Source organism: Cervus elaphus, chromosome 9 (genome assembly GCF_910594005.1).
Source record: "Cervus elaphus chromosome 9, mCerEla1.1, whole genome shotgun sequence".
Classification (NCBI taxonomy): Eukaryota; Metazoa; Chordata; class Mammalia; order Artiodactyla; family Cervidae; genus Cervus; species Cervus elaphus.
In genome coordinates this window covers 81,534,055-81,548,719 of record NC_057823.1, presented here as the reverse complement: position 1 = coordinate 81,548,719, position 14,665 = coordinate 81,534,055, and the positions used below count along the sequence as shown (strand labels likewise).

Below are 14,665 nucleotides of genomic sequence, written 5' to 3'. Positions count from 1 at the left end.
TATTAAGAATGTATTGACTTTACTTTTTTTTTTTAATTTATTTAAGGATGATTTTCGACGGTATCGTGGAGCTCTCGCACGCAAGAGAATTCGCCTAGGCAGGTAAGGGACTCGGATGTAAGATTTTATGGACTCTCATCTGACAAATTACATAGCAAAGAGCCCTCTCTGGCTCTCTATTCCCACATAATATAAAAAGAGAAGGTTTGATGTTTTTTGACTGTGGATGCTACTGTGATGAAAATTGTTCTTCTTGATTGTTCTACCAGTAAAGGCCATGTTTTGTAACTGCTGATTTCACTTCAAGAAAGTGTCCCAGTTATTGCTATGTGCTAGATACAGGGAAGAAAACTATTATTTAAAATTTTCATTTTTTTCCAGAAAATATGTCATTTCCCACAAAGAAGAAGTTCCACTTTGCATACACTGGGATATTGGCAACCAGGTGACAATTTTATGATCTGAAGTTTTTCATGTAAAAATCGCTTCATTACAAAAACAGGAACCGCCTCACTTAACTGACTCATGTTGTGCCTACACAGGCTAGATGTAGAGGTGAATTATAGCAACTTGTCATCTCAAAATGAAACAAAACCAATCTATGAGTAACTAGTCATCAGCCAGCTGCTTCACTGCCTTGTTTGAATTATCTACATAGTTACTGAGTTACAGACTCTGGTTGATCTGTATCAAATGCATTCAAGTAACATAGGACATTGACATCTAGTGTCTTATCATGGTCTGTGCTGAATGACATGCCTTCTCAACAAAAATGTATTAGTCATTTTAACGTTTTGACCATGAAATGTAAAGGGAAATCCAAATTTACTTATTACACATTGATTACTAGTCACACTGAAGGGTATTCTTGTCTTTACTTAGGATACCAATTAAAATGATACTAATTTCCTAAGCATATAGGATTCACATGACCTATCTGAATTCTGAATTAAGAGTCTGAGACAGAAATTATGTTCCTATAACTTAGTTCTAACTTCAACATCATCACTTTGGCTCTAACAGTATCCATTTTCTAACAGAAAATATTTGATCACATATCTGTGCACAGAACTCACAGCTTTTCAATTATTTACACTTTAGGTATCCTTGAGTAATGGCAATGTGGAGGCTCTCAAACGCCTGGCAGCCAAAAGTGGATGGGAAGTTACCAGCGCTGTGGAAGAGGTAGGAGGCATTCAGGTATACACACAACTCACTGCCCATCATGAATGAAAGTTGTCATGGTAGAGGTTGTTCTGCTACTTCTAATGCTGCTTTCAAGAAGGTAAAAAATGGAGATCAAGATGGCAGAGTACAAGGATACCAAGTCACCCTATGAACACATCAAAACTACATCTATGTGTGGAGCAATTCACAACACTGAAAACAAGCTGGAGAGTGGCAGGAAGACTCTTATACAACAACTATGGCTATAAAGAAAGACCCACACAGTCAGGGAGGAAGAGAAAAAACACCATCAGGTCAGGACCTGCATCCCTAGAAGAGGACACCCCAGCCCTGAGGTCTGACCCCGGGAAAAGGAGTACCCTTAGCTGGTTTTAAAACCAGTGGGACAAACAGAAGGGCTGTATAAGTAACCTCGACTCTACTCTTAAAGGAAACAATGCTTCCTTTTTCCTGGGAATAAGGCAAAGGATGCAGACTGAAACTTCCCAGGGCTCTGCTCCACTGCAGTTCTCAACTAAGGCAAATAAAGTTCAGGACTGGAATGTGTCACAGGGAATTCTCTCAAACATACAAAACAGAGATAATACCTAGCATTCTCAAAATAAATTGAAGGGAATACTCCCAAATTCATTCTATAAGGCTATTGTTACCCTGACACCAAAATCAGACCAAGACACTACAAAAAAAGAGAAAATTACAGGCCAGTATTTCTGATTAATATAAATGCAAAAATCCTCAACAAAATATTAGCAAGCTGAATCCAAAAATATAAAAAAAGGGGATCATACACCAGGATTAAATGGGATTTATTCCAGGGATACAAAAATGGGTTAATATTTACAAATGAGTCAGTGTGATATACCACATTAACAATAGGAAGGATAAAAATCATATGATCATCTCAATAAATGCATAAAAAGCATCTGACAAAACTCAACATCCATTCATGATAATAACTCTCATCCAAACTGGTATGAAAGAAACATATTTCAATATAATAAAGATCATATATGATAAAATTAAAGCTAATATCATACTCAATAATAAAAAGGTAAAAGCTTTCCCTCTAAAATCAGGAATAAGACACCCTTTATGTAACATATTATTGGTAATTCTAGCCACAGCAATCAGACAAGAAAAAGAAATAAAAGACATTCAAATTGGAAGGGAAGAAGTAAAACTATCTCTTGTTTCAGACAACATGATACTATATTAAGAAAACCCAATAAAACAAACTATTGGAATTAATAAATGAATTCAGGAAAAGTTGCAGGATACAAGACTAATATACAGAAATCTGTTTTATTGCTGTACACAAACAATGAACTATCAGAATGAAAAATCAAGAAAACAACCCATTAAAGTCACATAACAAAGAAAAAAAAAATACCTAGAAGTAAACTTAATTAAACAGGTGAGAAACATAGTCTCTGAAAACTATAAAACACTGAAAAAATTGATATAAAGAAATAAAAATATAAAGAAATGGAAAAATACAGTGTTCATGGATTGGAAGAATTAATATTGCTAAAATGACCATACTATCAAAATAATCTGCAGATTTAATACAAACTCTACCCATATACCCATGACATTTTTCAAAGAACTAGAACAAATAATACTAAAATTTGTATGGAACCACAAAAGACTCCAAATAGCCAAATCAATCCTGAGAAAAAAAAGAACAAAGTTGGAGGTATCATACACCCTGCTTTTAGAATACATTGCAAAGCTGCAGTAATCAAAACAGTAAGGTACTGCACCAAAACAGACACATATAACAACGGGACAAAATAGTGAGCCCCCAGATAAACCCATGCATTCATGGTCAATACATTTATGACAAGAGGGCAAGAAGATACAATTGCAGAAGTCTCTTCAATAAGTGGCACTGGGAAAACTGTGCAACTGTAGTAAAAGGATGAAATTAAAACATCTCAAACCATATGTAAAAGTAAACTCAAAACAGATTAAAGAGCTAAGAGTGGAAACCATAAAACTCCTAGCAGAAAATACATTAAAATGAAATACTCTTTAACATAAATCATATCAATATTTTTTGCATCTATCTTCTAAGCAAAGGAAACAGAAACAACAACAAAAAAAAGAGGACCTAATTAAGCTTAAAAATTTTTGCACAGCAAGAGAAATCATCAGCAAAATGAAAAAACAACCTGCTGAATGGAGGAAAATATTTGCAAATGATATAACCTATATGGGGTTAACCTCCAAAATATATAAACAGCTCATATAACTCAATATAAGAAAACCAAACAACCCAATTAAAAAATTGGCTAAGACCTGAATAGATATTTTTCCAAAGACATACAGATGGCTAACAGGCACATAAAAAGAGGCTCAACAATCTGAATCATCAGAGACATATAAATCAAAACCACAATGAGTTATCACTTTACACCTATCATCAAAAAGACCACAAATAAATATTGGTGAAGATGCAGAGAAAAGGGAACCCTATTACACATTTGTGGAAATGTAGACTGGTACAACCACTATGGAAAACAGTATAGAAATTCCTCAGAAAACTGAAAATACTGCAGAACAACCATATGATTCAGCAATTCTACTACTGGGTATGTAGTGTATCAATATACACTTACATTCATATATAGTCATATATATAGGAGTATAATCTATAAAAATATTAAATCAGTATGTTATATACCCAAAACTAACAGAATATTATAAATGAACTATATTTCAATTTTTAAAAAGGTAAAAAAGTCTTTGGGGAAAATTTTTTTAAGAGTCAAGTATCTTTCCAGCCCTGTCTCTATTCCCCTACCTGGGCTGATCTAAGGGCCTTCAAATCACCCTACACATTCCTACCTCTGAGCTTAGTTCTCATATTCCATCTCTTTCTCCTCTTCTCTATCTACCCCAGACCTACCTGGTCTTCAAGACCTGGGACAAATGCTTCTCCATAAAGCCAATCATCTCCTACTGAAGGAAATTACTGCTTTAGGAACTCCTTTAAGAATTACTTATTTATAATTAACTTGTCAATTAATTATGCATTATCTCATGACACTCCACAGCCACACTGAGTTGATATTTGTCTTGCACAGTAATTTTACGAATGGTCTTTTCCCTTAACTAGATTATAAACATCTTAAGAAAGCAGCCTTATCTTGACTTTTTTGTATCTCAGCACCTTTTACAATGCTTTTGCATGTCATCAAATTTAAATAAATGTGTATCATTTGAATTTCATCTACTTTCAGAGGTATATCAGGTGATCCTTTGAAGCTGATGCCCACACTAAACATAGTATAAGCTCTTTGAGGACCATTTTGTCCATCACTATAGTTGCAGAACATAGCACTAGCTGGCATTCAGAAGATGCTCAATAATGCCGACACTTTGTCTATGCTCACATTTCAGGGCATACTGTTTTTCATCATCACTGAAACAGTAGCCTCTAAAACAGGATTACCACATGTTGTGGTTTTCCTGGGACAGTCCTGGTTGTCCCATCATAATTATTAACCATGCCCAAGTGTTCCAGTTTGAGTAAATTATATGGTCACTCACCCTGAAATAAAAGCAAATTCAGATACTAAATTGTTTTCACTCTGACTTTGACCTCCTCTACACGTTTTGGCTTTGGTTGTTCGCTTTTACTGTGTCTTAGTGCTCACTTCTGAATCCTTTCAGGGTCTTCTTTATTTTCTTTGGATCCAGTTAGGTTTCCATCTATGCTTGATTCAGTGATGCACACAGGTTTAACATAACAAAGTTCTTGCTTACAATTATCCTTTATAAAAGGTGCCTCAAGACCTTGTTTTCTTTTATTAACATGAAATCTGTTTCTTGCATCATTGCTGGCATCTGAGCACTCACTGAGCAGCACAGTAAAAGTCATACTCATGTCTGGAATGAAGGATGAACACATACTTAGTGAAGACATATAAATTAAAATTTCAATTCTTTTGGAGTTTGGACCAAAAACCAACAACCTAAACAAATAAATGTGCATTTGCAAGTGTCTAAGGAGAGCCACCAGTAATTAATTCTTAACTTTCTGTACTGTTACTTACTAGAAAACATTGTTTAACTAAAGAAACATTCTTATGTTATCTCTGTTGAGTTTGAAGCACTCCTTTTTTTCAGATTATATTTATGATAAAAATCTAATTTTTCTCTTTTTTGGGTTATCCTCTTCTCTCCCACTTTTTAAAGCTTTTATGCTTTTAACTATCTTTATCCATCATGTTTTTAATTTCAAAATACAGCTCGTTTATTTTTTTCTGTCACCTTTTAGCTGAAAAAATTTTCACAACCATTAAGAATTATACTTATTTTGGGTTTTAAAAAGCTATACTTATTTTGATATAAATTTTGATAGATGGCAAAAGTTTAAAATCTCTGGTATTCATAATGACAATTGGGCAGTACTTACTGTTTTAATCCATATTTCATTTTCAAGGTATAGTGTTGGAATTAATAACAGCACTAATACAAGGAGCAAAAGATGAGCCCTCATCTTAAAGGAGTTTATATTAATAGTCTATCTTGAAAATATCTTAAAAGTACTTAGACTATCTTGAAAGCATCACACATACACATACTCAAGAGTGAGATTTAGTATTTAAACTACAAAGGTCAGCTATTAGGCAATTCAAAGTCAGGGAAGATAGCTGTTTAAAGACAACTTTGGAGAGGAGTCGATTCTTTCCTCCTTGACGACAGTGTAAGGATAAAGTCCTGGAGGGGTAAAAGAGGCTTTTTAGGCAGTGAGTAGCTTGAGCCACATCTTGGTGGAAATTAGCATGGGTGAGAGATTGGCCTGATAAGAGTAGCTTTTTATTTAGGCAGTAGCTGAGAGAGGACAGAAAGCCAGAATGGCAAGAACTCTTGACACAGGACAAAACCCACAGGAAACAGACCAGAGGAGATCTATTCTCATTGAAGCTGGGGAGTGACTGGCTCCAGAGCTGCACCTGACCACGTCCCCTCCCCTTAGTCAATGGGTAATCAACCTCCAATGACTCTACCCTCTCTCCATACCTCTGTGAAAACTAGTTTTGTCCTCCTTCCCACAATACAGTCTCAATAACGTATCTGTCAACAGATAGTATAAAACTCTAAAACTGAGCTATTTCTGCTTGTGCTATTTGTATAAGATCTAAACTCATTAAACAGAATCTTATTAGAATGAAAAAATATATCATTAATAAAATGTTACCAAGCTCCAGCAGATTTTGAACCTATTTTAAGCTTCACTTCATAGAACAAAATTTCATAGAATTGAAATTCATCCTCAAATGATAAAACATTTGAGATGATAAATGGAATGTAACCTGTATTCTTCTAAGCATGAAAGGGAACTCATTTTCTTGGAGAGTTGGTCTTGGAGAATTTTTTCACTAAGCGAAAGTTGGCTTTCCTAAAATAGTAGAGTTTAAAGAGAACCAACACCAACCACTGCCTTTCCTTGTCTGCATCAATGTCATTGTCTCTGACAGCAGAATGTTAAGGACTTTCTGCTACTTTTACCTTTGGGGAAAGGATCAAAATGCCATCCATTCATCCAATACTGTAGTTGACACTGGCTAAGTCTAGTGAGCTCTGTAAGGGCAGAATTTAATGATGGTACTTAATGTCAAGTTTGTTATGTCTCCAGGACAGGAAGCAGCAGCATGTGTCTGCAACCTGGGGAGCAGCTTCCTGGAGAAGTGCTGTGATAGTTTCCTCAGGCTGCCAAAACAGTACCAGAATGGGCGTCTCATGATTATGGGAGCTAGAAGTCTGCAATCAAGGAGTTGGTCATGCTGGTTCCTTCTGTGGGGAGTGAGCGAGATCTATTGCAGTTCTCTCCCCTAGCTTCCAGCGCTCTGCTGCAATCTTTAGCATTCCTTGGATAGTCGATGCATCACTTGACCTCTGCCTTCATCTTCATATGGGATTCTCCCAGTGTGTGTGTACATATACGTGCCCACACTGCCCCTTTATATAAGGGCACCAGTCATATTGAACTCGGGGCCCATACTACTGCAGTAGAACCTCATTTAACTTATTACACCTGCAATGACCCTATTTCCAAATAAGGTCACATTCTGGGCTACTGGGGGTTAAGACTTTAACATATGAATGGAGGGTGGGGCACAATTGAACCCTTAAAAAGTACTCAGCCCACTGTAATATCCCACCCAACCCTGGTTTCACCAAGGTTAACCATGGTTGCCCCAAGGCCAGAATCTGACTAGGTGGTGGAATTCCCTCTGGCCACTTGCTCTTACTCCTCTGAGACTGCAGAGCCCCAGCACGCTGGCTAACAGCCACAGAGACACCAGGATCAATGAACCCCCTGCTACTTCTGCAGGACAGGGGGCAAAAGCAGGTAGGTCTAGGCTGGGCTGGGTCTCAGCCTTTGACTTAGAGCTACATTCATGGTTTTCTTTCTGTTTGATAAGTGCCCACAGCCTACATCATGCCTTCCTTTGCAGGCTCAATTTTAAAGACAGGCTTGGTGCAGAGGTCAACTGGTGAGGTAAAATGGCATAAGCAAAAAGCTACTTCCTACCTTTCTAAGCTGCTTTTAGTCAGTTTCTCATTTCTTCATTCTCTGCTTAAAGATATTTATGTTTAAAGGTTTTCTCCCTCACAGTCTGATTCTTCCATCTGCTTGATGCCTGCAGTGAAGTCTCAACCCTATGTTTGTCTGTCTTCTCATTGCTTATTTCCATGGGAATGATTATAAGATGGCAAATTTCAACACGATCTTCAAAGCACCCTGAAAGAGATGGGAGTAAATGGGCAGGATAGAAATGTGCTCTTAGCTGAACATATATCTCTGATTATTGATGAAAACACAGTAGAAGCAAAGTTCAGAGTAACAAGGGGTACATTAATATTTAAGTGTAAGTCTAATGGATCTCCAAGACAAGCTTTCTCTTCTCTAAGGAATAGTAAGCACTAGACACTCATGAACCTTGTGACCCTTGTGATTCACTAAAAAAAAAAAGAATGCTTTGTGCTGAAGGAACAATATGGTTCAGCAGTCCTGTTGAGAGGTTGAGTTGGATCCAGAAGGGTTGGCTTACTTCCTGGATCCCCTCAGCCCAAATGAAGGCACTCCTGACATCCTGGGGATGTTGGGCTGCAGCCGTGGCTCCAAGGTCTTATGGGAAAAGGAAGTGCTGACTTGCCTAGCAGTCTGGTGATATTTTTTGTTGTTCCTGAATAGAGGCAAGGAAATATCACAAAGAGATAAAGAGGAAAAGAGATAAAGCTCTTTATTTTTCATGAGAAAAACTACTGCATAATAATTAAATAACCTACCCTCAAGTAGCATAGTTTAGATGACACAGGAGTATAGCATCCTGGTCTGAGATCTAGACATCCAACCATTGAAAGTGAAGTTACCATTATTGGCTTCATAATTATCCAGGTGTCAAGATGCCTTAGCTTATGCAATCCTGCTGTGGTCTTAATGTAAAAACATCAATTTTTCTTTTGTAATTTATTTTTTTTTTTTGGTTATTTTATTTTAGATAAAAATATATACTCTGGAAGAAAATGATATTTTATCTGTTTGGGTTGAAAAGCATGTGAAAAGACCGGCACACTTGGCTTATCATCTCTTGTCCAACTTTACCAAGCGACCTTTGTGGGACCCCCACTACACGTAAGAATAAATTTAAAATACTTTCTTATTCAACCTTGACATCATGTAAAAAATGACCTCTACACTGAAGTCTATCTCCACGGCCCAATGTATGACCCATTGCTGTAGTTGAAGAGTATTTGCTACAGCACAGTATCAGGAGCTGTTGGAGAGGCACAAAAACTATTCTAATCATCTAGTTTTCATCTATATGGACTCGACATGCTTTACCCACATCTATTGTAATCCTACCAGTAACTCTTCAAGGTTGATATTATTCCCATTTAACAAGAGAGATGTCCCAAGACTCACCAAGACTACATAGGCAGTAAAGCAATGGGACCTCATTTGGAACCCAGGTCCATCAAGCTCTGACTTTAAGACATAGTCTCATTACTCCTGAGGAAGTGATTATCAAATTGTACTTCGCACTCTTGAGCTTTACTTGGTAGCCCTTCTTCGGTGAAAGAGCACTCCCTGGTGAGACGCTGGGAGAAGCAGCTGTGAGCAGCCTGCTTCCTGCCCTCCCTGTCTGTCAGCCTACATCTCTTCTGTTACTTCCTGTCTCCCACACCCCTAGTCCACCCTTCTCCACTCCCCTCCTTTCCTGGAATGCACGTCTGTGCACCTGCTCAACTGTACTGTCAGGGTGACACTCCCTTCTCCAAGGAGTTCCAGCTCCTGGGTTGCAGGGCTCAGGCCTCAGGGACACCTTGCTTTAAGGAAACAACTGGTAAGATGGGCTTCCTATTATATTCAGCATTATTAATGCCATTTACTTCCTAATTTGGATGAGGTAGAATTTCATCTCTTAAATGTCCAAATCTCACTATGATTAATAGCCTGTAATAGACAATTTAATACCTCTAAAGTGAAACAACTCTAGGCTTATGTGTTATATTTACATAGATGCCAGAAGGATGCATCTTGGTTAATGTTATCATTAGTAAACACTTCATGAGAAGAGGAAACACTTCACAATTTTCTTGCATCAGTATTTGCAGATATAAGTACAAAGCTTTTAGCAAGAATAATGCCTAACCTTTGCTGCTCTTTTCAAATGTTTCTCTCCACTATTTTCTACATCACCGGACATTCCAGGTGAGTGAATAGAGGAATGAATGAATGAATTCTAATTCCATTAACTTTTTTTCTACATCTATCTGATTCAGGTACTATGCCAGGTATTTTCATTTGATCCTAAGCCCTTAGGTATTATTGTCTACATATTACCTATATAATACACCATAGGTTATTATAATCTACATTTTATGGATGAAAAAAAAGTGACTTGCCTAATAAAACATAGCTACTCTGGGACTCAAAGGCAAGTTGTTTGGCTCCAAGCTTAGTGCTCTTTCCCAATATACCATATTCCTTTACCTCAGAGTCCACAAAGGATTGTCCATAAAGTTTGCTAGTCTTTAAAATATTACTTGATCCTAGAGAAAAATAATTTTGTGGAAAAAAGAAAAGTACCTTTCTCTGCAATGTTGAAGGCAGTGACCTTAGATGGCCAGCGTTCTCTTCATCACAGGCAGAATTATTCCTCCTGGCCAAACAACTCTAAAGATAGACTTTAAGAAATGATACTGGCTTTGGGGAGTTGGTTATGTGAACAAAAGGGTGCATATGGACACCAATAATGAAGTTATGCAAACAAACAAAAGAAAGGCATGCCTTATTCTACCAGGTAGAAAAGTGTAGACTTTCTGTCACTGTTCTGTTTACATAGATCCTGTGAAGTCATAGACTGCATAAGTGAAGATGATCAGATATATTATATCACTTGTTCTGTGGTGAATAATGACAAACCCAAAGACTTGGTAGTACTTGTTTCACGAAGAAGGCCACTCGAAGATGGGTGAGTATGTGTAACTCAAGTGTTATAGCAAGGTCTTATAGTATAAAGTAGAAAGAAAAAGTTGATATGAAAATAAGAAAGTCAATGGAGTAAGCATTTCTGGTCTTGAATGATGTTCATATTATTTTTTTCTAGATGAGGCTTTACTTATCATTAAAAAAAACTATTACAAGCCAGCCATGTGCAAAGCATCATGCAAGACTCCTAAAGCAGTTCACTTTCCTTTTATTCTATGCACATGTAAAACTGATATTTAGCCAATCTTTGAAGCCTTCTATTACTGGTAAAAATGCCATGAGAGCCAAATAAAACACTAGGAGTTGGTTTTGGTTCAGAATTTACAAAGGCTTTACTGTGCTTTGTACCCAAAATGGCTAGCTTTCAGTCGGTGTGTCTGTTCAAGGCTTCTCCGTGGGCACTGGACTTCTCAGAGAAAAGGTTCTAAAGGGAAGGGTCCCAAGACTGGTCAGCAATATTTTTGATGTCAAAAATGGCCTATAGAAAAATCCCTCCCAGATGGGATTAATGCACACAGATGTTCAGTGTATTATCACCTACTATGGCAAAAATTTTAGAAATAAACTGAAGCTCTATCTTATAAATTATAGTAGAACCATACTATACCAGAATACTATACCAGCATTAAAAAGGATGAAGTAGTTATAGAGGTATTGATACAGGAAACACCTCTAAAGATTTATCACTACATGAAAAATCAAATTATAGACCAATACTTATAAAATGGTTATATTTATGTAAAAATCTGAATATGTCCATTTGCTTACATAAATGTTATTTATAAAAAGATCTGGAGGGTCACAATAAAATGTTAATTTTATTGGTGATCATCTCTAGGATAGGAATATACTGTGGTTACGGTAGACTGAAGGATGACTTCTGTTTTCTAATGTACAGGGTTCCGATTGTTTGAAGGTTCTTTAATACAATGGTATTATTTTTTCCATTAAAAAAGTGGAAGAGACGGAAATAACAACCCATTAGAGCATACACACACACAAGTTTGGAGTCTGACTACAGCTCTGCAGTTATGCAAAGCATACATAAGTTTTAGGCAGAAAATATCTATGGCCCTTATTACTATTTCCTATACTTGAATGTAGCCATAGAGAATGTTTTTTATGCATATCACTCATGTAAAATATCTGGGTCTTCATAGTTTTACTTCTACTATATAAACGAGTTGCATTAACTATAGGAATTTACTTTTCTTCACCATTTACTATTTCATTCACTGTTCATTTCTCTCAAGAACTTAGAAACTGTCCTTTTATCTTTCAGTCACACTTACGTGGTGGCAGTGAGGTCGGTGATTCTGCCGTCAGTCCCACCTTCTCCACAGTATGTCAGAAGTGAAATCACATGTGCCGGATTTCTCATCCATGCTTCTGATAGCAGTTCATGTACCGTAAGTTCGATGAAACATGCACATTAATTTTCTCCTACAGATACAGAGAAACCATTTACCTGGATTTACTAAATTAACTGTAATTCTGTAATGTGCGTCCACCCGCACCCACCAGGGAATCTTCAGGTCATCCTTTCAGATCCATTTCCAAGGGGTTGGGGTCATAGCCTCCCCTACACCAACAATATTGAGATCCTTGCTTGAAAAAGCTCCAATGAATAAGAAATTAAAATACTGTTTTGTTTCACTTTGTTTTCTTGAAACAGGTATCTTACTTTAACCAGATTTCTGCTAGCATCCTTCCTTACTTTGCTGGAAACCTTGGTGGCTGGTCAAAATCCATTGAAGAGACAGCAGCCTCCTGTATACAGTTCATAGAGAGCGCTAATGATGATGGGTTGATAAGCATACTTTAAATTATCTGTCATTTTATTTCCCACTTGCAATTCCAAACTCTCTTAGTCCTGACACTTGACAAGCTTCTCAGCCACAAACAATCTCATATCAGTCTAAGAAAAATGCAGTTGCGAAGAGGTTAAAAAATAAAATGCATCCCAAGTCAAATATCAGTGATTTGGGTTAATATTAAAAGAGCTTTAAGACTCTGTTTTAGATCATCTGTGGCTCTGCTACCTTCCAGGGGCACAGGCAGTGAAAAATTTCTCATAATCAATATTGTATGTTCTATAAAATGGTGAAACTTTGGTTAAAATAATCAAAACATTTTTAGGCTAGAGAGGTGAAACATTCTGTTTGAAATTTTATAAAATTTTATAAAATCAGAAATAATACGTTGGCTAGGTGATTAATAGTATGGGGTTGTTCCATGTATAGCAGGTATCAGTGTGACAGGAGCACCTGACAAGATGTATTACATGTTTTAGAGCTTTAAATTAGGAAGACATTAAAACATAATGGAATCCAATCAATTTTAGTAATAGGAACTACTTTGCTGGTGTCATTTAACATATATCAAGGTAGCTGACCCATTTAGTATCTATTGCTATATACACTCACAAAGTACCTGCAAAATGTGATATTGTAGAGAAAGAATGAACTGAGGTCTTCTTTCATAATCACTACATTAGAACTTTATTCCCCAGACTTTACATTTATTATTTTACTCTGTGATTTGTCTTGACTCATAAGACAAACCAGCATACATCAAGTTAACATCCTCTACGGGACAACTTCTAAAATTTGAAGGACTTCTCCATTAGAGTTTAGAGCACTTAAGAGATTAGATACATCTTGCTTTAGTTTGTCAAATCTTTACCTCTGTCCAGACCTGGTTGTAATTATTTTTATTAATCTGTGCCAACAGGTTATCATTTTTATGAATTTTGGACTATGTCCCAATCTTATGAATTAACATTTAAATACAATAAGAAGAATGGACAGGCAGATTTAAATGCTTATACATTACATTCCAAAAGCAGATTTTTTAGAATATTTTTAGATTTTAAAAAAGGCTAAAAAATGAGCAGTAAAGACAGTTACAGTACACTAAAGTTTTGTATGCTAAAATTTCAGCCCTCTTCTACAACTGAAATGCTTTTAACTTTTGTCTTTCGTACATCTCTGAATTTGTATTTTTTTTTTTGAAACTTTTTTCTGAATGAAAGAATAGAGTAACTGTGGCTGGATTTTTAGACACAAAGATGTTGCCCACTCTAAACTTATAACACAGGCATAGTCCATACCAGTGCTGTCCAATATGTCCACTAACCACATGAGACCATTTAAATTAATTAAATTTTTAAATAAAACTTAAACATCAGCTACACTAGCCTCATTTTAATATTATTAGTCACATGACATTATCAGGTCATCATGGCCTAATCCGAACTGCTCACTTTCAGACTACTGGACTAAAGATTCTTTAAAAGGAAATGACACTGGAAAAGACAGCAATGCATTCAGGTTCTACCTAGGGGATCTCAAAAAGTTTAAAATCTATTGCCTGAAACCATGACACAACTGACTAAGGCATTCCTCTTGTAAAATTCAACAACAGCCCTCAGGTTTATATTTCCTTTTTTAATGGAAATTTGTTTGCTCGCTCTTTCACTCATTCAATAAATATTAAGAACCTACTCTGTATGAGACACTTTTAGGCACTGTGGGTTCACCAAGAAACAGAAGGGTACTGACCACATTACGATAAAGTAAATAAATAATATAGGATATTTGGTGGCTCGGATGGTAAAGAATCTTCCTGTAATGCAGGAAACCTGGGTTTGATCCCTAGGTTGTGAAGAAGCCCTGGAGAAGGGAATGGCAACCCACTCCAGTATTCTTGCCTGGAGAATTCCATGGACAATGGAGCCTGGTGGTCCATGGCGTCACAAAGAGTCAGACACGACTGAGCAACTAACACTCTCACTTTACTTTTCAGGAGATAACTGTTAAATGGAAAAATAAAGCAGGGTAAACGATGTGCATGTGGGGAGGTGTTGGAGGTGGCTGTTCATATTTTAAACAGGGTGGTCACTTGCCAGCAGCAGTAGGAAAATGCTTCTACAGCTGCTGGCCTCCCTTCCCTGGGGCTGAGAGG

The 14,665-nt window shown here is 36.8% G+C and overlaps 1 protein-coding gene and 1 long non-coding RNA gene across 3 annotated transcripts in view; one reads left to right on the top strand and one right to left on the bottom strand.

Annotated features, from left to right (window-relative positions):
* ACOT12 (acyl-CoA thioesterase 12) overlaps window positions 1–12,524 on the top strand; it is a 38,205-nt gene extending 25,681 nt beyond the window's left edge. The window contains exons 9-15 of the mRNA XM_043913522.1: window positions 47–102; window positions 382–445; window positions 1,102–1,185; window positions 8,706–8,839; window positions 10,554–10,682; window positions 11,982–12,108; window positions 12,375–12,524. Coding sequence (XP_043769457.1) covers window positions 47–102; window positions 382–445; window positions 1,102–1,185; window positions 8,706–8,839; window positions 10,554–10,682; window positions 11,982–12,108; window positions 12,375–12,524 — 744 coding nt within the window. The remainder of the gene's footprint in view (window positions 1–46; window positions 103–381; window positions 446–1,101; window positions 1,186–8,705; window positions 8,840–10,553; window positions 10,683–11,981; window positions 12,109–12,374) is intronic.
* LOC122700562 lies at window positions 1,926–14,392 on the bottom strand. Of its 2 annotated transcripts, none has more exons than XR_006342804.1 (4): window positions 10,298–14,392; window positions 8,144–8,390; window positions 7,736–7,945; window positions 1,926–5,082 (listed from the first exon to the last, which is right to left on the bottom strand). It is a non-coding gene; the product is annotated as an uncharacterized LOC122700562 (long non-coding RNA). The 2 variants fall into 2 exon arrangements; XR_006342805.1 differs by having other exon boundaries at window positions 11,992–14,392.
* Between the last annotated feature and the right edge of the window lie 273 nt (window positions 14,393–14,665).